The sequence below is a fragment of the Drosophila santomea genome, chromosome 3R (assembly GCF_016746245.2).
Source record: "Drosophila santomea strain STO CAGO 1482 chromosome 3R, Prin_Dsan_1.1, whole genome shotgun sequence".
NCBI lineage: Eukaryota > Metazoa > Arthropoda > Insecta > Diptera > Drosophilidae > Drosophila > Drosophila santomea.
In genome coordinates this window covers 28,167,796-28,190,001 of record NC_053019.2, presented here as the reverse complement: position 1 = coordinate 28,190,001, position 22,206 = coordinate 28,167,796, and the positions used below count along the sequence as shown (strand labels likewise).

General features: G+C 46.2%; 2 protein-coding genes across 8 annotated transcripts in view; both read right to left on the bottom strand.

The window, feature by feature from the left end:
• Window positions 1–7,686: 7,686 nt before the first annotated feature.
• On the bottom strand, window positions 7,687–9,491 carry LOC120453638 (putative glycogen synthase kinase-3 homolog). The gene has a single exon (XM_039638431.1). The coding sequence runs from the start codon at window positions 9,267–9,269 to the stop codon at window positions 7,776–7,778; it is 1,494 nt and encodes a 497-aa protein (XP_039494365.1). The 5' UTR covers window positions 9,270–9,491; the 3' UTR covers window positions 7,687–7,775.
• A 613-nt stretch (window positions 9,492–10,104) lies between these two features.
• LOC120451565 (band 4.1-like protein 4A) overlaps window positions 10,105–22,206 on the bottom strand; it is a 58,131-nt gene continuing 46,029 nt past the window's right edge. The window contains exons 12-18 of one of the 7 annotated variants that reach the window (XM_039635369.1): window positions 21,870–22,154; window positions 21,607–21,744; window positions 21,389–21,535; window positions 20,017–21,289; window positions 14,585–15,249; window positions 11,724–11,732; window positions 11,505–11,669 (exon numbers count right to left, since the gene is read on the bottom strand). In XM_039635369.1, the coding sequence (XP_039491303.1) occupies window positions 11,633–11,669; window positions 11,724–11,732; window positions 14,585–15,249; window positions 20,017–21,289; window positions 21,389–21,535; window positions 21,607–21,744; window positions 21,870–22,154 (2,554 nt within the window). In that variant the 3' untranslated portion in view covers window positions 11,505–11,632. Of the gene's footprint in view, window positions 11,733–14,580; window positions 15,250–20,016; window positions 21,290–21,388; window positions 21,536–21,606; window positions 21,745–21,869; window positions 22,155–22,206 lie in introns of those variants that run through there. The other 6 variants (XM_039635370.1, XM_039635373.2, XM_039635374.2 and 3 more) reach the window with 6 other exon arrangements.

The window sequence follows — 22,206 nt, the reverse complement described above, 5'->3', positions numbered from 1 at the left end:
AGTTCAGTCCTCTAGCTTCTTTGATTTTCGAGGTTTCAACTTTCATAATACGCAATTGATTTACCTTATATGGTTTAATGATTTACCTTATATGGTTGCACATGCTTTATTCCACGTGTTACTAGTCCTCAGCGGTCCTATATACCCCTTTAGTGTGCAAGTAAAGGGTATACATAGCAGAGACTCCAAAAGTTCAATCCAAGACCACAACCAATACTTTCATACAGTTGTAGACAACATGTATGGTACGCTGTAAAAGAATCGTAAAATATTTGTATAACTCAAAACTTGACATGTAGATATCAGGTAGAAGTTTTCGGGTATCTGTAAATATTCAAAGAAATAACAACAATTCAATTTCAAAAGAATTAAAGTGTTCTTTAACTTTAGGGTGAGTTTGACATTGTGCAGTTTAAGAACTACTAAAGTGCATATTGTTAAATTTCATCCCTTCGCATTTCAAACGCAGCTTTATGGTCGTTTTTCCTCTTTTGGGGTTTCCACAATTTGTAAGTAACATATCGAATAAATCCGGGGAATTTGGCACATGTGCTGTGTGCAGTTGCACAATGCTTCCCCGCGGGAATTTGTCCACAGATCCCGCCCACCTGCAAGGATGTGTTGACAAGGCCAAATGCAGAAGGGTGGTGTGTGTGTGTGTGTGTGTGCCATGTGTGTGCGGTATGCGCCAGCAACTTTGATCCAGCTGCGAACTGTTCATGCGTGGAAGCTGCATTGTTCGGTGCTTAAAAGCGATTGCTGCTGCCATATAAATGCGCCCACCTCATGCCACCTCAGCGCGCTACACATTGCGTATACGTAGTGTGCAACACGCATACGCACTGTTGCACCGCCATAAAGGCTTGTCTCCCCAACTGCGCTCGCTTATTAGTTTGTTTTGCAGGAGGGTAAAATCAATCAATGGCCTCACCTGCTGCCTATCACCCGCCATCAAACACAATTTGATGGCATCAAAGCTTTATTTGTGTGCCCAGCCCACGACGAACAGGATGCCGAGCAGGCAGGATATGAACGGACTTCGAACTACGGACTACGGACTATGGACTACGGACTACGGCCTGTCCATCGAGGACACCAGCGCATATTTTGCCACATGACAGTTTGCTTTCGCATCTATGTCATGGCTCTGTCCGTGTTTTTTGCAGCGCTTTTGATCCTTACGTGACTGCGACAATTGTCGCTGGCACCTGTATGGTCAGAGTTCTGGGAAAGCGGAGATGCACTGGAACAAAAGCGAACTGCGAGTTGGGAAGATTCACATACTCTCAAAAATGCTGTCTTGAAGTGTGCAATATACATAGGTCTTCCCAATATACCCAAAGGACTTTGGCACACCATTATAGTTGAATTTTAAAGTAATTTTTAAACAATGTGCTGGTTTTTGCAAGTGTTCCACTTTCTGGACGATGGCGTTGCGTTTTTTCATCTCTGCGTCGGCGGCAAAGTTTTCGCCGGAACATTTGCACATTTGCAAATGCAAATTCAAATGCTCGATTACAGTTGGCAAAAAAGCCGTATGCATTTGCTTATCGCATCGTGCCTGAGCAAATTTTGAATATTTCCCCAGCAATGCTGATCAATGAAGTGCGCACTTTTTGCCGCCTCGGTGGGCAAAACAAGTTCTAAGCTACTTACTGTCCGGAGTCCTGGCTCGAATGCCGATAGATGTTGGTCGATGTTGGTAGATGATGGTAGATGATGGTAGATGTTGGCAGACACACCGAATCGCTCGAACTTTCTTGGCGGTTGACGGTTGACGGGGGACAAGTGTTTTTCCACCTGCAAATTTATGCATTCCCTGACCATGAGAGCCATGGAACCAGAGAGAGTGAGCCACTCTGGGGAAAATGAAGTGCAAAGCTGCTTTTGAAGAGGCCAGGCATCCTGGCTCGGATGGTGGGTAGTTATGCAAAGTGCTGCCAGCTGTCGGATTATGCTGATTTTCATGGACTGAAATCAATTTGAGGAGTTTGAGCAGTTGGCAAATGAACATTGGCTGGCGCACAATCAAAACTTTACTAATTACGAAAACTTGCCGAAAAATCTTCTTAATACAATAAGTGCGACAATGCCCAGTCCACCAGTCCACCCATTATCCTCCCACTCATCCAGCGGAGATTCCTGAATCCTTGGAGCCAAGCAACAAACAAAGAAACAGGCAAGTGAGAAATTAACTTGCGTTTTCAATTACCAAAGAGTCTAGGGAGCGGAGCCAGGACCAGGACCAAGCTGCCGAGGCATCAAAGTCAAAGGATGTGGAGCAGACGCCGTCTGCTGACAATGCGAAAATGCAAAGAGCAAAAGCACTTGAAGCACACAATATTGAAGGCGGGAAAGTGTCGGGGAAATGGAAAATGGGAAATGGGAAATGGGAAACGGGTGAGCTGACTGGCGACAGCTTCTGGTGGTATTTTTTATGAGAATGGCCGACTACAAACGTTGTTAGAACACTGAATTCCGCTCGAACAGTTATTATTTAGGCTTCTAAAATGCTTGAATGGCGTCTTTTTTCTCTCGTTTTTGCTCAGTCCTCAATCCTTTTTCCATATTTGATCAGGACTTTTTGCAGCACTCACCTTAACTTGCTCTTCATTCCCGTTTTTACTTGTGTTGCTTACTTTCCATTGCTTTCCTTGCAATTTGCATATCCATTCCTGAGTCCTTTGCGGGATTTGCATATCCCCATCCTTTGCCAGGATATGTCTCACTTCGCCGAACAGTTTATTCCTCTCTTTCAGTTTTAATTATCTGAAAGTTGTTTGATCTGTATCGAATACTTCTGCCACATTTGGATTAGTTTTCCCACCCGTTTTTCCCCTCGAGAGCTGGCACAATTTTCCAGCCACACACAGGAGCATTTTCATTTGGCACAACCGTTCAGGGTTTTTAATTTATTTAAAGTCGCGAGCGGGAATTGTGGATGGCTGGCTGTCTGGCGACATCAGAAAGCCAGCCGCCATTTGACACTCGCGCCTCGAAAGGATAAAGTTTATAATTTCATGGACTTGCCAGCTCCTTGGCGACTTGGCCCGTCTTGAATTTATGCGCTGAATTAATTATGCACGCACGGAGTCGGAGTACGGAGGAATCCGAGCTGCTCCGGCGTCGAAATCGGGGACTTCCCCTGTTTGGCTGGTTAGTTTGTGTTTGGCGGCGTTGACGGCGCATTTAAAATAATTGCTCGGCGCGGAAAAAGTAAGGCTTTCGCGATTCGTGTGAAAAGTTTACACTGCGCTCGCAGCATAAGCTCATAATGGATTTGTTGGCGCGTTTGTTGCGTTTTTTGCGTTCTCTGCACTCGCCGCAGAGTCTTGGCTTGCGAACTTGCGGCTTGTGGCAAGATATGACTGTGGGCGGGAGCTCGCCGTAATTGGGTATGCCTGCGATGAGCTAATGCAAGTTATGAATAGTTTTAAGTGGCTGTCGCAGAAGGAAAGGACATCTCTGTATCCCTGCAAGACAGTCATGAAATAGTTATTAAATTCAGACATCTTTGGTTAGAGGATAGCTGTCATGCAACCAACCATCTTAAGTCGGTTGCCCATATGGAAGATCGATTCTGTTTAGAGAGTAGTCTCAGCTTCAGAAACTGAAGCTTAATTAGTTAATTGAATCAGATGTGTTGCAACATTAGCCTGCCACCAAGTGGCTGCCTTTCATGGGCTCCATTCAATGCGGGGCTTTGATACTCGGATGCTCAGCACCCGCTGCTGTCAGGAGCTAGAAGTCGCTCAGTTCCGCCGGATTCAGCTAGGTTTCAGGGGTTCCCAGTTACCAGTGCCCACGCAAAGTCCCGAAATCCATTGGATGTGTTTCGAGGCTCCCCTTCCGCCGACTGTGTCGGTTATTTACGCCAGCGGCATAACGTTGAAAGCAAATTGATATCATGTGGATTTGGCTTTCACTTTGTGGAATCAATAGGCGAAATCCTTTTGGCAGAGCCTGGCACAAACCCTCGCTGCTCGGCACTCGGCACTCCGCACTCTGTATTCCGCACTCCGTCTATAGTCTATATCTGCTGCCACTCGAGTTAAGCCAAGGATAATGATTATGTTGCGCAACGACTCCGGAGCACGGAGTGCTTTCCTCTTTGCATAGCTCTGCGAGCGGGGGAGGAGAGGAAGGATGGGCTGGGGGACTTTGTAATCGACAGACAATCGACGTGAACAACATAATGGATATCGAACTCGAACCGAGACAGTAGCCCACAGCCCCGAAAGCATACTTCAAGGCATTGCAACTAATTGGCTTTCCTTGGCTGGGTGAAAGCTGCGAGAAAGCTGGGAGAAAGCTGGAGGAGAGGAGAGGAGAGGAGGTGCTGTGGGCGGGGCTCGACCGCAGGGAAATGGCCACTCCTGTTTGTCTTCTATGCCACTTGATTGGAAAATCAAACTAATTAAAAGATTTCAATTAAACGCCGAGCTGGGAATGCACTGGCCACCTTAATTCCATTAAAATGGCAAATCAATTTCAATAAATTTCATTGAAAGGTGGCATCGCAGCTCAGCTTAGCTCTGCTGTTCTGCTGTTTTACTTCTCTGCTCAGAAGTTGCTGGTGCTGTTGCGACGTCATAAAACTGTTTACATGCTGACAAATCTGTTAATTGAATCGCAAATCCAATTAAAACTTCGATTTTCTAACCCCCGCAACTCTGGGCAGCAAAAGTTCAAGTGCATAAATGGCCAACATGTGTGTGTGGCCAGGACATTTCGCTTTTGTGTGCAAACTTTTCGCAGTTGGGCGTCCCCGCATTCGTCCTCAAAAATGTGTTACGCTCCAGCTTTTGCGTGTAAATTCAATAACAAATTTATGCGTTTATTTTGTGGAAGCTGCATTAAAGCGTACAATTTCCTAATTAGTCCGTCTGCCATTTTACACAGTTACACAGGCTCTACCAAACTCGTTGCCCTCCCGCTGGCATTTCGCATTTCGCATTTCGCATTTCTGCACGCAAAAATAGTCAAAGCGAAACCGCAAGCTGCGCATAACTAACTCAACTGCTTTATTTGGACAAACCGCAGCCACAGCCTCCCCTGCCCAGCCGTTTCCATCCCAGGACACCAATACACTAGGACACCAGGACACCCATCCATGCTGTCGAAAAGCAGCAACATATACAATTTCAAATGCAGCTCGGAGATGAGCAGGTTCGTTTTGGTCCCCGGGGATATCGGCAGATTTGCAGACTACTTTACGGGCTAGCAATCACAATTGCACAGCTGGAACCATTTGAAACATAATAGCCAAAGCTAAAGTCATTTCACTTGGATATATAATTTGCATATCAATTTGGCAACTTAATAAACTAGTTGGTTATTATCAGAGTTCATTTATTGCTGAAGATTTAGTTCCCAGAGAGTATTTAATATCTGAAAATAAGAAGCGCACCTCTGATGGCTCATTTGGTTTGTTCCGGCTTCGTTTCGTTTCGGTTTGGTTCTCGGATTCGGTTTAGTTTCCGGAGAGTGCCGTGTGGAGCGAGCCCATTAAAAGTGCATTTAGTGAAAATTTATCTGGGCGCAGAGAGGTGGGCACCGCAGGCGCATTTTCGCATTCTAGCATTTTCGACTCCGGCTAGTCAGTTCAGCTCAGCTACAAGTGTGCGTGTCCGGAAACGGAAATAAAATAACTCTGGTTGCAATAGCAACAGGAAGTCTGTGCTCCTGCCACTTTTATCCTTGGCATCCCGGGCGCTTTTGGCCTTCTGTCTATTTGCACGACTGCCTGTTTGTTGGTTGGTTGCTTCGTTTGTTTGCCCGGTTGGCGTTGGTGCGAAGGTTTTACTGTTTATGCAAATGCTTTGGCCCACGAAATGCTTTAACCGAAAACACTTTAACCGCATTCACCTTGGCCGGCTGCTTGTTAGTAGCCATTGAGCGCAGAACAGACAGCTCCCCCTCCCTCACTTGTTCCCCACTTGTTCCCCACTTTGTTCCGAACTCCATTTTGCTGCCCAAAAGGCCGTAAAATGCCTGCAAGTTACGGCCATACAGCCATACAGCCATGTGCCCCTTGGCTGCTGTTCCCGAAAAATGTTTCATTGCCATTGGTGCCACAGCCACATCTACAGCTACAGCCAAAGCTACAGCTACGAGTCCCAGGCTGCTCCAGACACCTCCTGGTGGACAGCCTGCCCACCCAGCTCTTCACGGCTGCCCGAGTTTCTATTATGTAGCATATCGTAATCTCACTTGAGTCAAAGGTTTAGCTACCGACACCCAGCAAACACCCAGCAAACACCCAGCAAACACCCGGCAAACACCCGCAACGCCCCAAAAACAGCAGCAACAAGGACCCGCAGCTAACACTTTGTAAATAGTCATCGGCGTGTTTATTACTCAGCCGTGTCTCTCGGCCGGAGTGTCTTTCCCTTCCGCCGCACTCGACTGCTCTCCGCCGGATTCGCTATGCCGGCTGCTCCTGCGGTTGGTTGTTGGTGTTGCCGTGTAATCGCTGTTGCGAAAGATTTTCACCCGCAGTCTGTGTGTGCTTGACTTTTCGCTTAATGAGAGTACAGTTTAAACTTTGCATATCAACGGAACTCACTGGTAAACTGAATCGCTTCTCTAATCTGAGAGCATAAAGCGAATGTCGCTGTACAGATTTTCAATATGTATTATATTAGCACTCGAAAAACCAGTCGCTTTGACATAAACCACCGAAATAAATTACAAACATGTTCGTTTTCCATTCGAAAGTATTTAATTACGCTTTGTTTTCGTGTAGTTTAAAATTAAATTTGCAAACTTCACACAAGTGAGCTTTAAGCGCAGAAATGACATTGGAGCAGAGGGCCAAAACGGTGAGTAATTGGTAACTGCTACTTAGAGGCACTAACTACACTCGTTCTCCGCTTATTCCGCCTGGCATTTTCCCCTCGACGTCACAACTGGCGAACCCAAAACAAAACCAAACAAAACAAACAATTTCTCTCGCACGAAATTTATCGTTTGCATAAATTTGCTTTATTGCCCGGTTCCATGTCCTTGTGCGTGTGTGTATGTGTGTCTGTCTGTTAGTGTGTGTGTGTGTGTGTGGGTGTGGGTGTGGGTGTGGGTGAGTTAGTGGCTGTGTATTTGTGTTGCCAACGGAAGTGTAACTTTCGCTTCCAGGCCAGGCATGGCCAAAAACAACAACAGTGAGTCGAATGCGGCGAACAAAGTTTCCCATTATTCAATTTAACTAATGAAACTGAAAATTCATTTTACCACATTAACAAACAAACACACACAGACAGATGGAGAGAGAGAGAGAGAGAAATAGAGTGGGCAGCAGGACACCAAAGGACGATGAAGGCAGGAAATGTGACTCGCCTCCGGAAAGCAAAGGACATGTGGAAATGTGTGCGTGCTGGACTCCTGTTTTTGGGATGTGCTTTCTCCGCCGGCATTTGAACCGCCACGAAGCGCGGAAATTTATATTGCAGAGAAGTCGGCAAGGACAATCGCGTCGAGGCGCCACCCTATAGCGTTGACATTTAAATAATTAAGTATATTTTTAGCCCGGCCAACCAAGTGCCATTTGCGAGCTTAAGTTTCAGCCATTTGAAACACATTCAGGCAGTTAAAGGCGTGTAAAAAAAAGCCAACATATATTTTGAAAACGAAGCAGAAACTTTACCTTTTATCATTAAAAAAAAGTATTATTTTTAAAAAGACAAACAATTTTACAGTTTCGTTTCTTGTATTTAAATTTAGATTCTAAATTTTCCGTTTGAACTCTTAAATATTCTGAAACCCTTCGAAGTGAAAATTTAGTTTTCCTCCTCGAAATCCTCGTGTTCCTCGTATTCCATGTCGTCGCTGATGTTGTTGCTGTTGCACTGCCCATCGTCGTCATCGTCGTCATAGTCGTGTTCATCGCCGGCATCCTCGTCTAAATTACCCTCGGCATCCTCGTCGCCCTCATAGTTCTCCGCGAAGTTGTCCTGCTCCGGGGTGAGGGGTTCCATGGGCACGGAGCCCACAGCCACATGGTCGCCGTTGCCCAAATCGTGTCGCAAAAAGCCTGGCGGGGATCCGCGCGTCTTGCCCGAAGCTTCCGGGGACTTTGAGAGCGCTGCTGTTGGCTGTTTTTGGATGACCTCCGTTTTCCGGGGGCTCTCCTCGCCGGCTGTATTGCGGGTCCTTTGGACAGGACTCGATTCCTTGGTGGTGGTGTTCGAGCTCTGAGTCCGTGGCAGCAGCAGGGGAATTGTATCCGGCTCGATGGTCTTCTCATAGTCCGTGAAGTTGAACAGCGGCGGCAGACTCCTGCCGTTGGGCAGCTGCTGATGGGGATCCTGACGCAGTTCGTCGAAGAAAGGATGGGCACAGCCCATGAGCGGGGAGACCCGGGCGTTGGGCGAGTATATAAGCATCTTGGAGACCAGATCTATGGCCTCCGCCGGGGTGCGAATCCTGAACACCTTGGACCAGGGGTGCGGCTTCAGCTGCGGCAACTTGAACTGCTTGTAGTGCGGATTCATGTCATGCAGCTGCTCCGAGGTGGGCGTGCCCATGACCTTGACAATCTCCACAATCTGGTCCACACCCGAGTCGCCGGGGAAGATGAGCTGGCCCAGCAGCAGCTCTGCCATCACACAGCCGGCGCTCCACATGTCGATCTTGGTGGTGTAGTCGGTGGCGCCGAAAATGAGCTCCGGCGCACGATAGTACCTGGAGCAGATGTACGAGACGTTGGGCTCCCCGTGGACCAGCTGCTTGGCACTGCCGAAGTCGCAGAGCTTGAGCACACCCGTCTCCGAATCGAGGAGCATGTTCTGCGGCTTGATGTCCCTGTGACAGAAGCCCAAGCTGTGCAGATACGCCATGCTCCTCAGCAACTGGTACATGTAGAGGCGGACGAAGTTGACGGGCAAGGTCTGCTTGGCCCTGGCGTAGTGCCGCTCCACTTTGTAGAGAGTCTCCGGCAGGAATTCCATGACCAGGTTCAGATAGACCTCGTCCCGTTTCTCGCCGCTGGAAAAGAAGAACCACTTGAGAGTGATGATGTTGTCGTGGCGCAACTTCCGCATGATGTTCAGCTCCCGATTCTTGAAGCGGCGATCCTGCAGGACCTTCTTGATGGCCACCAGCTCGTTGCTGGGCACCATTTTGGCCTGGAAGACCACGCCGAAGCTGCCATTGCCCACCACCTTCGCGTCCGTGTAGCTGATCTCGCTCATCACATCAGCGCCGAAGGCATTGGTGGCCACCACGGTGGTCACCTTGTTGCTCAGCCCGCTGTTCTTACTCTGGGAAGCCATCTGATCTGAGATTCCTGATTCCTAAGTCCTGATTCCTAAGTCCTGATTCCTGAGTCCTGAGTGAGTGTCTGCTTGACTTTGACTATCCGCGAGTTTTCATGTGTTCAAAATTCCAAACGCAAGTAACGAGCTAAAAACAAAATTGTGTGCGTGTGGAACTGGATTTATTGTAGTGTTATGTGGAATTGGCAGGCTTTGTAGTTAATTTCCAGGATGACTGAGGTTTGATGCGAGGTATGTCTCAGAATTTGTAACGTGATTAAAGTCAACTCTTGCAATAAGCTCGCTTGTAGGATAAGTGAGAAACGCTGTCAGAAAAGGAAAGTATTTAATGGCTTGCGCACTCATAATTTAAAGGATCCAAGAGTAGTTTTCCCTTCAAGTTGTAGTGGAGCCACTTGAGCTGAACTTATGCAAGGCCATTCATAATTCGTGAGAGCCTTTCTTTGTGCCGCGTAAGTTGGCTAATTTCGCAGGACCCTCTTGCATTGTTGTCCACGACTCGACTTTCGACTTGAAAGTTTCGCTGGCGCCTTTGTCTCCTGGCATCTTATCGCTTGGCTTTGGCCAACTCCTTGTCTTGGCCCTCCTTGTCTTGGCCATCCTTGTCTTGGCCATCCTGTCCACTCGCTTATCAAAGGACCATGCTTTTACTGTCTCCTCACAGTTGAAGTGGCCCCGAGGGTGGATTTTTATATAGCCCCAGATAGCGCGGATAGCGCAGATGACTGCCCCCGGAAAACGAATAAAAATGTGAATGCCTTGTGAACGTTTGTATAAAATGTCGCTTGCAGTTTATTTTTCACTTGTAATTTTATTGTATATATTAGATATACATATATATGTATATGTATATATATAGTATATATAAAAGTGACACACTCATGGTAAAATCTTGTTAGAGACATTTAATCGTATATATTTATGTTTCCTTTTTCGTTTGCAGTTTACACCCAGTATGCAGTATGCAATAGATTGTAAAAGTGTTAAATCGATAATGTTTCATATGCATTCCGTATCCGTATCCGTATTCGTTCCTAATCGTTAGCTCTAGTTTGACCACACAAATTGTTGAGTAATATTTGTTAACAGAGGGGATATTTACATTTACACAATTCACGAGTCACAGAGGTCAAAAAGGTCGACCAGCGGACGGACAGACTTAAATTAGTTGCAAATGATTAAACTAAGCTAAATGGGGCTTAACGTATATGGTCGAAAGTGTTCGCTTACGTAAATATTATTGAAATTGTTGGACGTTGTTGGCATAAGTAAGTAAGTAAGTAAGTAGTTGGGGCGGCTACACTAGAGTGTCCTTCTACGAATGTATTTTATTTAAATTACATACACATTTAGGCTTCTACATTTATTTGGCTTTTCTCATTGTTGCTGCTGCTGCCGCTGCAGTAAAATTAAATTTTACATAATCTTGTGTGTGCTCTTGTGTAAGAGGCATTATTTAAATGCGTATCAAATTGGTTCTTAGTAGTTAATAAAAACGTATATTTAATTTACTTCCAGGCGCACGCAAACACACACACACACACATACAGATGCCGCCAGATACGCAGCACAACAATAAAATTTTATATTTATCGCCAACGATTTCCGGCAGAAGTCCTTTCCAGTTCGTATGTGTGTGTGTGCCAGTGTGTGTGTGTGTCTGCGTGAGTCTGTTTGTGCTGCCTACTTTTGGGGGCCCGGCGTGGCTAAGTTTTGCGCGTTGTCTGGCTTGTGCGCATATTTTAATAAATTTTATGCCGCTGAAATGTGCGCCGCTTATCATTAACGCACAATTTATTTTTGCTTTTATGCTACTTGCTGCTTTCATCTCATCCCGCAGGCCACAGGCCCCCGATTGCTGTTGTTTATCTGTGAGATACATTTGCTTTTTTGGCTTTTTGATTATTCGCGTCTTAAGATTACTGGGTCTGCTCTTCTGCATTTCGATGAAGTTTCCCTGTCCCAACTCGGGTATATACATACAGCATTATCTATTTACATGTCGGCATAATGTGCATTTAATTTGCAAACGCAACGTGCTGGTGAAAAGTTTTGGACCAACTTCAGCCCCAGCGGCTTTTAAATGTTGTTTATTGTTGCTGCTGCTTTCCTGCTTTCCTGCTTTGTTGATGTTGAACCCGCACATGTAGTTTCCATTTAACTTTCCACTTACACGTTGTGCGTGTTTATTCTTTTCTAGAGCCAAGCCTGCTGCTGTTCGTAGAGTTGCTGCTGCTGGGATTGCTGCTGCTGCTGCTGCTGTTGATGCTGATGCTGCTGCAGTTGCTGCTGCTGCTGCTGCTGCTGTTGCTGCAACCAAAGTTTGCAGAATGCAGTGGGCGGCGGATTCGAGGAGCAGTTTACTCCTGCTGCAGGGGCATGGTCGGCGGGCTTTGGCTATTGCAAATTAAATTTAGCTAATTCTCACAACTCTGTGCTCATTTCGCTTACAATTGCGCTCTGCCGTTTGCATTGTAGTTTTGTAGTAGTTGCATTTGCATGGCATGTAAATAAAAGTGGGGCGAAAAGAGGGTTTGCGGGGTTGGGAAGAAAGAGAGAAAATATTTGCACATGTTAGAAAAAGTTTTCTTGTTGATTCGATTTTCTCATTTAAGTTCTCTAGTGCTCGGTAATGTAAGTGTATGTGTAAGTGTAAATGTATGCGTTTGTGTAAGTGCGTTTGGGTATGTGGTTGTGAGTATAGCTTGTTAGTTTGTTCTAGCGACTACGGTGCGTATGCGTTATGGTGCTCTTCAATTCGAAGTAAATGTACAAAAAATATAGTTCAAGTGCCGCCACGCAGTTTATGGCCGCAGTAAATTCAGTTTTATCGCCGCAACTGCCACAAATTGAATACTTTTTATCATTTCTGTTGGCGCCGCACCACAAATAATTACTTAATTTAATCATAAACCAAAAAGGAATCCTGGAAAACGGCAAAAGCAACTCTCTCCACATTATGTGTGGAAATGGGCTGAGTTTTTATATAGCCATTCATAAGCTTATCTCTCCGCCCCCCGGCAAAACTGTGCGTCAAATTTACGATTGCCACTCGGGCACTTTCCACATTTTCAGCACTTTCCTTGCGCCATCGCCATCGCCACCGCCATCGCTTTCACTTTCGTTTTCTATTTTCTTGCTGTGACAAAAATGCGTAAAGTTGCCCCAAGTCCCTTTGTTGCTGGTGGCGTGTGGCCTAGCTACAAGTCGCGATGGGCTCCAAATGGCCGAATTCCAGGGGCCAAGGGGTTGGGAGCACCGGGGGTCTAATCTAAAACAAGAACTGTCGTTGTACCAAGGTCGAACACGCAGACCCTTTGTGGCTATACCCTTTCGAAGTGGGGGTTGTGTCAAAAGCTGCATGGAGATATTAAAGGTAGTTTTACTCATTTTTAAATAAATAACTTAAGCATCCTTCGTATGTAATTTAAAGCTTCCAAAACCGTTAAAACTAAGCAACATTTTTATACATAAGGATATCCTATTCATTGTTTTAGGCCACTCCATTCATATGTGATTTCCAACAACTCACAGCGAAATACTTTCCAAATATTAGCCGACCTCAAATATTTATCTTAATCAAATAAAGAGTAACCCGAGGTCCTCTAAGCCCCTCGGGCCAACCATTTTCCCTTTCAACTGTTTGTTATGCCTTTTTGTGCTTCTACAAAATGTTGTTTATTTGGCTCCAAAGTATTTCTACGATATGAAATGTTTGCCTAGCCTGGTTGTTTTTTTGTGTTTTTTTTCTGTTGTTTTTATACTTTTTTACTGGCTGCTCCTGTTGTTGGCAACATTGCGCCTTTTTGCTTTCATCGCTTATTTTTTGTGGGTTTATTTTTGTTTTGTGGCCTGTTGTTTTGTTGAAATTTGTATTTATGTGCGGGTCGGAGTCACAGAAACATTGGCATCGGGCCATCGAGATGGCAGAAATATCATTTACCCGGCTACACATACTCGTACACTTTAATGTGTGACTGTGGCTGTGTTTTGTGTCCTATCATATTTTCATGTGCGATTTGGCTGTGCGAGGGACTTTTGTCTTCGTGTGCTGGAAATTATGTATATTTTTAGCACTTTCGCTTGTTTTGTTTTCGCTTATCGAGTTTGAAGGTCATTTACTTGCAATTCCCAGCTCGAAATAAATGTCCCGGGCTTTCACATCCCACATCCACACATCCACACATCCGCACGGATATACGAATATACGAATATATGAATGCTGGCTGTTGGCTGTTTGGTTGGCTGGGTAGTTAATTTGTTGTAAAATTGTCGTTTTGTTGCTTCAATGGCTGCGTGCAATGCGGCGTATGAGTAATATTTCTGCGTTTGCCATAGCATACTTTTCAGGGTGGCCGTTAATGAGGGCCCAAAATTGAAATTGACATGTTTAAAGTCAATTTGGCCCAAGTTGGGCTCGTAAACAAAACAGCAGATTCCACCCCAATGACATTAACCTATTCATTTGTAAAGAGGCTGTCGAATTTCCTAGCTTACATAAATATTTGTGCGTTTCTCCGTTGCCCCGCCAGGCGGAAAAATGTCGAGGCACAAAAATGTGGGGAAATGGGGGCAGTCAAATCAAATGTAAATCCAGAACGAAAGCAAGGAGCGCAGGCAAGTGAAATTGAAATGAAAATGAATGTTTCAATGTTTGCCTGAGAGGCTTTGCCATTGTCCTGGCCCCCAAGTCGATTGTTATCTTGGCCCAAAGGCAATTGAAAATCGGCAGCTGGGAGGTCCCGACATTTCCGCGTTGCGTGGGCCTAACGGGCACATTAATACATAATTTATAATGTTTTTGTTGCGTTTCCTTTTGTTTTCGCACACTTAAAGGAGATGTCGTGTATCTGGTTTTTTTTGGGGTTGAGATCTTTTAAATTCGCCGCGCTGTTCAATAAAGTTTAATGCTTAACACGGGGACAGGAAAAAGGAGAGATGAAAAACCGGGGTAACAAGAACAGAACAAAGGGCTTTCAACTCATTATGTTTGTCAACATCTCAAAGGTGGAACTTCAATGCAATGCGTAACAATAGCAGATAGACACAATAACTCTGATAACTCTGAACCAGCTGGGTAGCAAAAAAACTGCATACATTTCCATCTAAAGGTGAAGTCACTTCTGTTGTTTCTCTGTTTTGGCATGCAGGTCAGAGGTCAGAGGTCAGAGGTCGGTATCGGTAGCGGTATTACTTCTTGTTAGCTACGGAAAACAGGAAATAGGTTGTACCTACTGAACAAACAAAGATCAACGGCAACCGAAAACGAAAAACAAAACCAAAAACGAAAACGAACTGAAAATAAAACTTACCGTCGACTACTTTGGATAATTGGCGAAAGGATTATCTCTAAGCTGGAGGAAATGTTTTGATTTTGTTGCACTTGGTTGGCAGTTGATGTTGCTGCTGCTGATGCTGCTGCTGCTGCACCTGCAACCAAAGTTGCTGCTGTGATATTGTTGGTGGTGTTGGGTGGGGGATTCGCATTCGCATTCGCTTGGCTACTGGAGTGACTATTGGTGGTGTGGCTACTCGGATTCGTGTTCAGACTCAGATTCAGATTCGGGTTCAGATTCGCATTCGCATTTGCATTTGCATTGGCATGTGCATTCAATGTGGGACAATTTAACGTTTGGCTGCCGCTGGTAATTGGCCCTAGCTGCTTGGCCTGCTGGCCACTGTAGACATTCGCATTGCAATTATCGAAATTAATATTGCTCGATGGATTGGATTGACGAATGCAGCTGTTGTTGTTCGCAATGCAGTTGTTGCTGCTGTTGTTATTGTTATTCGAGCTATTGTGACTGCCCGTGGGGGACATCAAAGGAGCATCGGCATCAAACATGTCCTCGGCCTCGGCGGCCTCATCGTCTTCGGTATCTTCGGTCTCGTCGTTGGTGGTCTGCGCCTCCATCTGCAGGGCCTCCAGGACAATCATGGCCTCGTCCTCCTCGCTGCAGGAGTGCGAGGAGTGCGTCTGGTTTCGGGTATCGCAAATCGAATCCAATTTGGGGTGTGGTTTTTGGGTGGTTTGTAGTAGTAGTACGGGGGTGGTTGAAAAGGTTGAGGTTGAAAATACAAACAAGGTTTAGCTTTCTTGCAGGGCTCTAATCACGCTCTATTGTTCAGTAGTTTTAGGGACACAAGGGCATGCAACTTACACATCTACATACGAGTATAAATAATTGTTTATCACAATATTAGGCTTACTAATTTATCATAATAATACATAATGCACAGGCAAAACACAAACACATGCTGTTTATCGACATTTTCAACTAAGGTACACAATATTTCAATTACAAAAATATTGACAAAATCAACCCAATGTATGCTGCTGCTGTACTATTTTAATTAATTTACAAACAGCAGCGAGTAAATACCCATGCCCCCAAGTTTATGAATTTATCACTTGCAGCGCGGCTCCTGTGCAATTTTAATTACACGCAAAATACTCGAATAACAAGGGCCCCAATCAACAATGCCAAATGCCAAATGCCAGTGCCACAGTCGATGGTAATGGCAATGGTAACTAAAGCCCCGGCGGCCAAACAGCTGACCATTCGAATCAAACCGCGTGCACAGGTGGCCATCAAAAGGCAGGAAAGGCACCTGGGGAATTGGGTTGGGGACTGGGACTGGGAATTGGAAACTGGGAGCTGGGAACTGGGAGCTGGGAGCTGGTTTCAGGTGAACTCCGGGGGAATTGCTGTTCCTAACCCATTCGAAATGCGGCACACGCCCTGCGGTTCTCTGTTGATTGCACAGCGGATAGCGATTCCTTCGTTGAGTTGAGTCCTTGTGGATCCAGAGGTTAGTTACACCAAGCTTTAATGGCACTCTCTTTAGCAAAAGTCTTTAACTCTTCTTTTTTCCATCACTACAATTTCTGCTTAAACACTATTCAGAACGTTTAAGTGCGTTCTTAGCTGGCTAAAGCCTCGAGCCTGGCAGTTAAAAATATAGGTAAATAAAGAAGCACTTTTCGATTTGCATTTAAGCCAGGTATTAAGCCATTCAGGTGGCAGACATGTGCGGTAACTAATCGCATTGAATGCGACTTGGCTCTGTCTCTGTCTTTGGCTCTGGCTCAATACACTTAAAAGCTCATTCAATTTGGCCCAAGACACGTTCGCTGGAAGCCCATTTGATGCCTTTATGATGGCGAGTTCTTTGCCAAAAGTCAACATATAAGCGCACAAGGCTTGGGAAATGGGGGAAAAGCAGGGGAAATGGGGGAAATGGCTGCCGGCCAGTGAGATTCATTTGTAAATGAAATCAGAAAGGTGTACAAACACAAGCACACTCGAATGGTTCAGGGGTCTCAGTATGAGTGTGAGTTTGAGTATGAGTGTGAGTGCGAGTTTCTGAGTATCCTTTACTCACTTAAGCTTTTGGCCTTTGTGTGCTGGCGGCTTATGCTTTTTGTAGCCAAACAGCTACACAAGTTTGCCGGAGAACACAAGTTTGTTTTGTATATATAGTACACAAAGTTTGTTTGATTTTCTATTAATTAAAATTGCATTCAACTTGAAAATCGTATTTGTTGCCGCCGGAGGGAAGTTTATCTGCTAGGCCTCGCCCACATCCATTCAATAATGAACTTTGAATTGTAGCCTAATGGAAACACGTACAAGATTGCATAAACAAACTTGAAGAGCGTCGGCCAAAGCCAAGGAATTTAATTAATTTTCCTCCCCTCGCTTATGGGTGTGTGTATGTGTGTGTGTGTGTCTTAATTGGGCAAACACGCCCATGGCCAACAAACACACACACACACACTCAGACACACACGCTAATGCATCAAATTGTCTGGCATAAATGTGGCCCAGTGTCAAACGCCCCGTTCATTAACACGCGGATCCGAGGAAAACGGAGCACAGAGGACGCATCCAATGTCAGGGACGAATGGGGTGGGTCACCTGGGTCACCAAGGATGGGTCACCACCTCGTCTGGCAACTGTCGCCATCACAGATAATTGCCATCCGCCGAGCGCCACGATCTATTTTTTCCACTCCGCCAGCAGTTATGCAGCCCTTTTCTTTTTCCGCGAATGCATAAAACATTTTGAATAAAAATGCATATAAATATGCCATATGCTGCCCGCAGGACGAAAGACAAAGGGCGTTTAGAGAGGAAGGGAAGGAGGGGCAACTGGGCCTCCAAACCATCTAGTATTTTCAATTGCCTACATGATGAATAATTAAATCATTCACGGTGCGCTGCATAAAAAAGTGGAGTGTTTGCTTAAAGTTTCCCTTTGTTTCTCACTTTGTACATTTTCCGCACTATTTGACATGGAAAAATGTTTTCTGCCAATAAATCAATTGGCAATTTCATATTTTATTTTTATGGCCCTTTTTCATTTGCCATTTTTTTCAAACTTATGGATGGAATGCATTTCTGCTGCGCTCATTGTTTACGCTGGGCATTGTTTTCTAAATTTAAAATGTTATACTGTTGACCAAGGCTGTCATAACATTATTTGACATTTAATCTTTAATTTTTAATGAACTTTTAAAAAAGGAGTGCAAATTAAATAGCAAATTGAACACAAACTGTTTACTTAATTTAAAATGCACATTCCACTTCCTGAACAACTCAATCAATTTGTGACCATTTCCTCACAAACAAAAGACGCTTCCATCGATAAGCAATCGCTTTAAGGCCCATAAGTTTGTTGCCTTATTGTTTGCCAATTGTGTTAATCTAGCATTTGTTAGGATTTGGCCAAGTGTGGCCGGCTCCTGGGGGCCACTAAAGCGAAAACAGTCCGGACAATAGATATAATAACAACTGCAGGCGTTTTACCAGCGACAAAACCATCATTCGATGTGTTTCTCGTGTTCATCGCCGACGGCGAAAACTGCCAGCCCTTGAAACAACACAGCAAATGGCAGAGACAACGGCAATCGAAACTTTTGCCACATTAAATCAGTAAATTTATTGACTTAACTGCTTTTTGGGGCGAGCACACCAACCCGGCCACGCCTACCCATTTCCCCGCCCGCCCCTTTTTTTATGTGGGTTGTCAGCATTGGCGTTTGTCTCTTGGCCGCTGGCTGCTTTCTGCTCTCTGCCACTTTGGCCTGGCCAAGATGGTGTCCCTAGTCCCATATCCGAGTGCACTTAGAAAAACGGGCGTTACTCAAAGAGGTTATAATATTGAATTGCGTTACGACTTAAGCTATAATTTTATCCAAGTGCAGATAGAAGTAATATACTTCTGCTAATATTAGTTTGCTCTCAGTTTTTCGGGGTCACACTTTATTTTTGCGAGTGTAACTTCGCCTGCCGCAGGATCCCGTGCTTGGCATATTCCTTTGGCTGCCTTTGCCCCTTGCTGTGCTGTCATAATTTTTGATTTGCTTGTTTTATTTGATGTCCTTGCTGATGTCGTTGCTTTGGCTGCCATTTCAGGCGTAGTCGTCGTTCTTGGCCGCTCCGCACTAAGCTGCTTCCCAGCTTAGGAAAAACAATTTTGCAAAATTTATTTTATAGCAAAATTATGCCAAACATTTCGAAAATGTTTCTATGTACTCCCCGCGTGTTGTTTCTTGGGAAATGCCGTTTTGGGAAATGCGAGATGCGAATACATGTGTGTGTGTGTGTATCTGGTGGCAGGATGTACACACATGCGTGTGACCCGGTCGAGAGCTTGGAAGCTGGCCCAGAATTTCAGAATTTATTTTAGAATGGTAAGTATTTCTGCTTTCGTGCCATCAACTTTGGCTGAAATTATTTGCTCGGGCAGCAGAACAGAGCGAGAGAAACTAAGGAGGAAGGACTAGAGGTCCTGTCGGTCCTGTTATATAAACTTGGATAATGTAGCGCAAATAGTTGCTTATTATTTATTCTCTTTTATTGCCCCCCACCCCCCGCTAGCAAAAACCTTTGTCTTTACTGGGTCTTTATGGCCTTTTATTTTTCGGGCAATTTATTTGCGCTCCAGCAGAAATTAGTTGGAATATTTCAGTTGTTAATTAGGCATGCGTGAAATTGGGCAAAGTTTTGCGTAGCATTCTTTTGAGTTAGGAATATATATGGGCATATGTCTGGCCAAGATTCGCCAAACTATTCCACTGAAATTCGAGTGCTGAAAAGGATCCACTCCCAAGTGGCTTCACTTGCTTGGCTCACGCCTTAAATTTAAGTTAATTAAATTTCAGAGCAACCCGCAGCTGAGATAGCGGCAAGTTTACGTTTCTGGCTTTCGATAGGGCCAGGCACACACACAGGTCCTTTGGGTGGAGTGTGTGTGTGAGAGTGTGTGTATGTGTGCGATAAGGATTCCTCATTTGGCGGAAATGAGGACAGCCCACCCACACTCACACTCACACTCACACTCACACACAATGGGTCTTACGAAATAATCAACATAAAAGCTTCAGTTACTTATTACACTTGTGCAAATACGGATACATACTACTACTCCATAGACTCTCTAGTAGTCTTTGGTCTTTAGAAATACAAACCGAAAATATAAAAGAGGAGGAGGTGGAGGAGGAGGAGGAGTATCATGCCATACAGACTAAGTACTTGGCTGGGGATGCGATAGTGCCAGTGAAATACGGATTCAATTAAGGCGCGGAACACAAACATGCAACACAATGGAGTGGCAAACGAAAGACAAGTTGCACAAACTGAAGAGGTGGACGAGGGGCACATCCACATCAACATCAACATCAACATCAACATCAACATTCAACATCGACATGCGACAGGTTTGCACTTCGTACTCACAGTTGACTGCTGCACCTCGGGCACAGATGGATTCTGGCCATGTTGCAGATACACTAATGGACCGCCCGTTTGTCGCGGCTGCTGGACAATGGGCGGCGACGAGGACGAGGAGGTGGACGTGGAAGGAGGTCCGGCAGCGACGGCGGCTCCTTTGTCAAACTGATAGTACATGACGTCGTTGGCGGGCGCCGTGCCGCCGTACAGCGGGGGAGGGGGTGGCGGCGGATCTGCGGTCTGCGACCCAGAAATGTGGTAAGCGGTGGTCTGTTGTTTGGGGGAGCCCACTGCTCCTGCCCCACCTCCTGTCCCGGCTCCTGTTCCTGCCCCAACTCCTGCCGGCATCTGCGGCATCTTGTAGTTGTAAATGTAGGGTCTCTCGTACTCCCCGCCGTGGATGTAGGACAAGAAGAGGTCGGACTTGGCTGGCTGGAGGCCAAAGCCTGCGCCGGAGGAGCCATGGCCACCCGATCTCTGACCCAAGGGACGATTGTAGCCCGCGCCCGAAACATTGCTGCTCGCATAGTGCAATGGATAACAGCTGGCATTGGCCAACTGCGAGTTGCCGCCGCCCGTCAGCAGTTGCGTTTTGGTCAGACTCTGTCCGGAGAGCCGCCTGGTGGGCACCCCGATATCCGACTTGGCATCCCGGCGCTTCACCTGCGCCACGTGCGTGGAAGGACCCTGGTAATAGTAGGGCGACGCCGGATTGCTGGGCCACTCCACGAAGCTGCGCTGCCGGCTGAAAGCACCACCACCACCACTACCACCTTGAGAAGCTGGACCACCGACACCACCACCAGATGTTACCATATTGCCGCCGGCCAGATTGCTAATGCTGCCTCCGCCACTCGCCACGCCCTTGGAGCTCCTGGCCAGCGCATTGTTCAGACTGAACTTGTACTGGTTGTTCTCGAAGGTCGTGTAGTGGAGCAGGCGATTGGCCGGCGACTGTTGATTAGAGTTAGTAGCGCTGTTGGGGTTTGGGCCGGAGTGGCTGGGAGTGGAACTCGAGCCCGGGTTGTGGACGGGCGCCAGACCCGAGCAGCTCCCTGGGTTAGTGGACGATGGCGAGGAGGTGGCGTATTTGTAGGTGCTCTTCTGCTGCCGCTGCTGCTGCTGCGCGAACAGCGAGCGCTGCTGCTGCTGCTGGTTACTCACGGTCTGCTGCATCAGGTTGTTGTAGTTCCCGCCGGCACTGCCCCCCGACTTCCGGTGCGATCCGCTCGAGGCGCCCGAGGACTTGTTGGTGCCATAGCGAGTGCTGTCGCTGGACCTGGAATGGCGTTACAAGGCGTTACATGGTACAAGCTGGTTAGTTGAAGGCAAAACCATTTGACAAGTAAAAATAAAGGTAATTAAGAGGACATCTTACCTTTCCGATGAGTAGGCATAGTCCTGATCAGCTCCCAGTCCAGAGTCCGTGTGCTCGTGGGACACGCGCAGAGCCGAGTTCTCCAAGGGACTCAGATTGGAGCCAGTGGGCGAGATGAAGTCGCCCATGCTCATGCTGCTCATCATTCTGCAGTTGGGTAATCCACATACAGTTCCCAAATTTGTAAGGACATCTCCTCCAGCTCCTCCTCTACTCACCTAACTAGACCATTGTTCCGCTCACACTCCCTAGAGGATATGGTGCTGGCCGACCGTATGGATCCATTCTTGGGCGCATGTCCTCCAGCTCCAGGACCTCCGTTGGCCTCGTGTGGATGCGTGCTTTGATAGTAAAGTCTACAATTACGTACATGAGTTAAGCGTGAGCTGATAAATAATCAGACTGACAACTAAAAACCGTTCCACTTTAAAAACTAACTCTTACCTATTAGTAATTTACTGACTGATTAGTGAGAACTTACCCCCTGATGCGATCGACGCGATTCCTGGCCTGACCCGCATTGCCCGATCCACTGCCATTGGTGATGGTGTTGCCGGATCCCGTGCTCTTGGCTCCCACGCTGCTCTTGCTGTTGCTCTTGTGGATCTTCAGGTTCGAGTTGGACCTCTTCGAGGTGGTCTCCACCACCGTGTAGGGAATCTCCCGTAGCTGCTGCTCCGACATGCCCTCCGTGTCCACCAGGTCGAACTGCAGGTGCTTCGCCAGCTCACTGTTCCACATGCGGCTTCGCGATTCCGATGGGGATCTATTGAAATAAAATGTGTAATTATTGAGATTTAACCCACTACTTTTTCCGT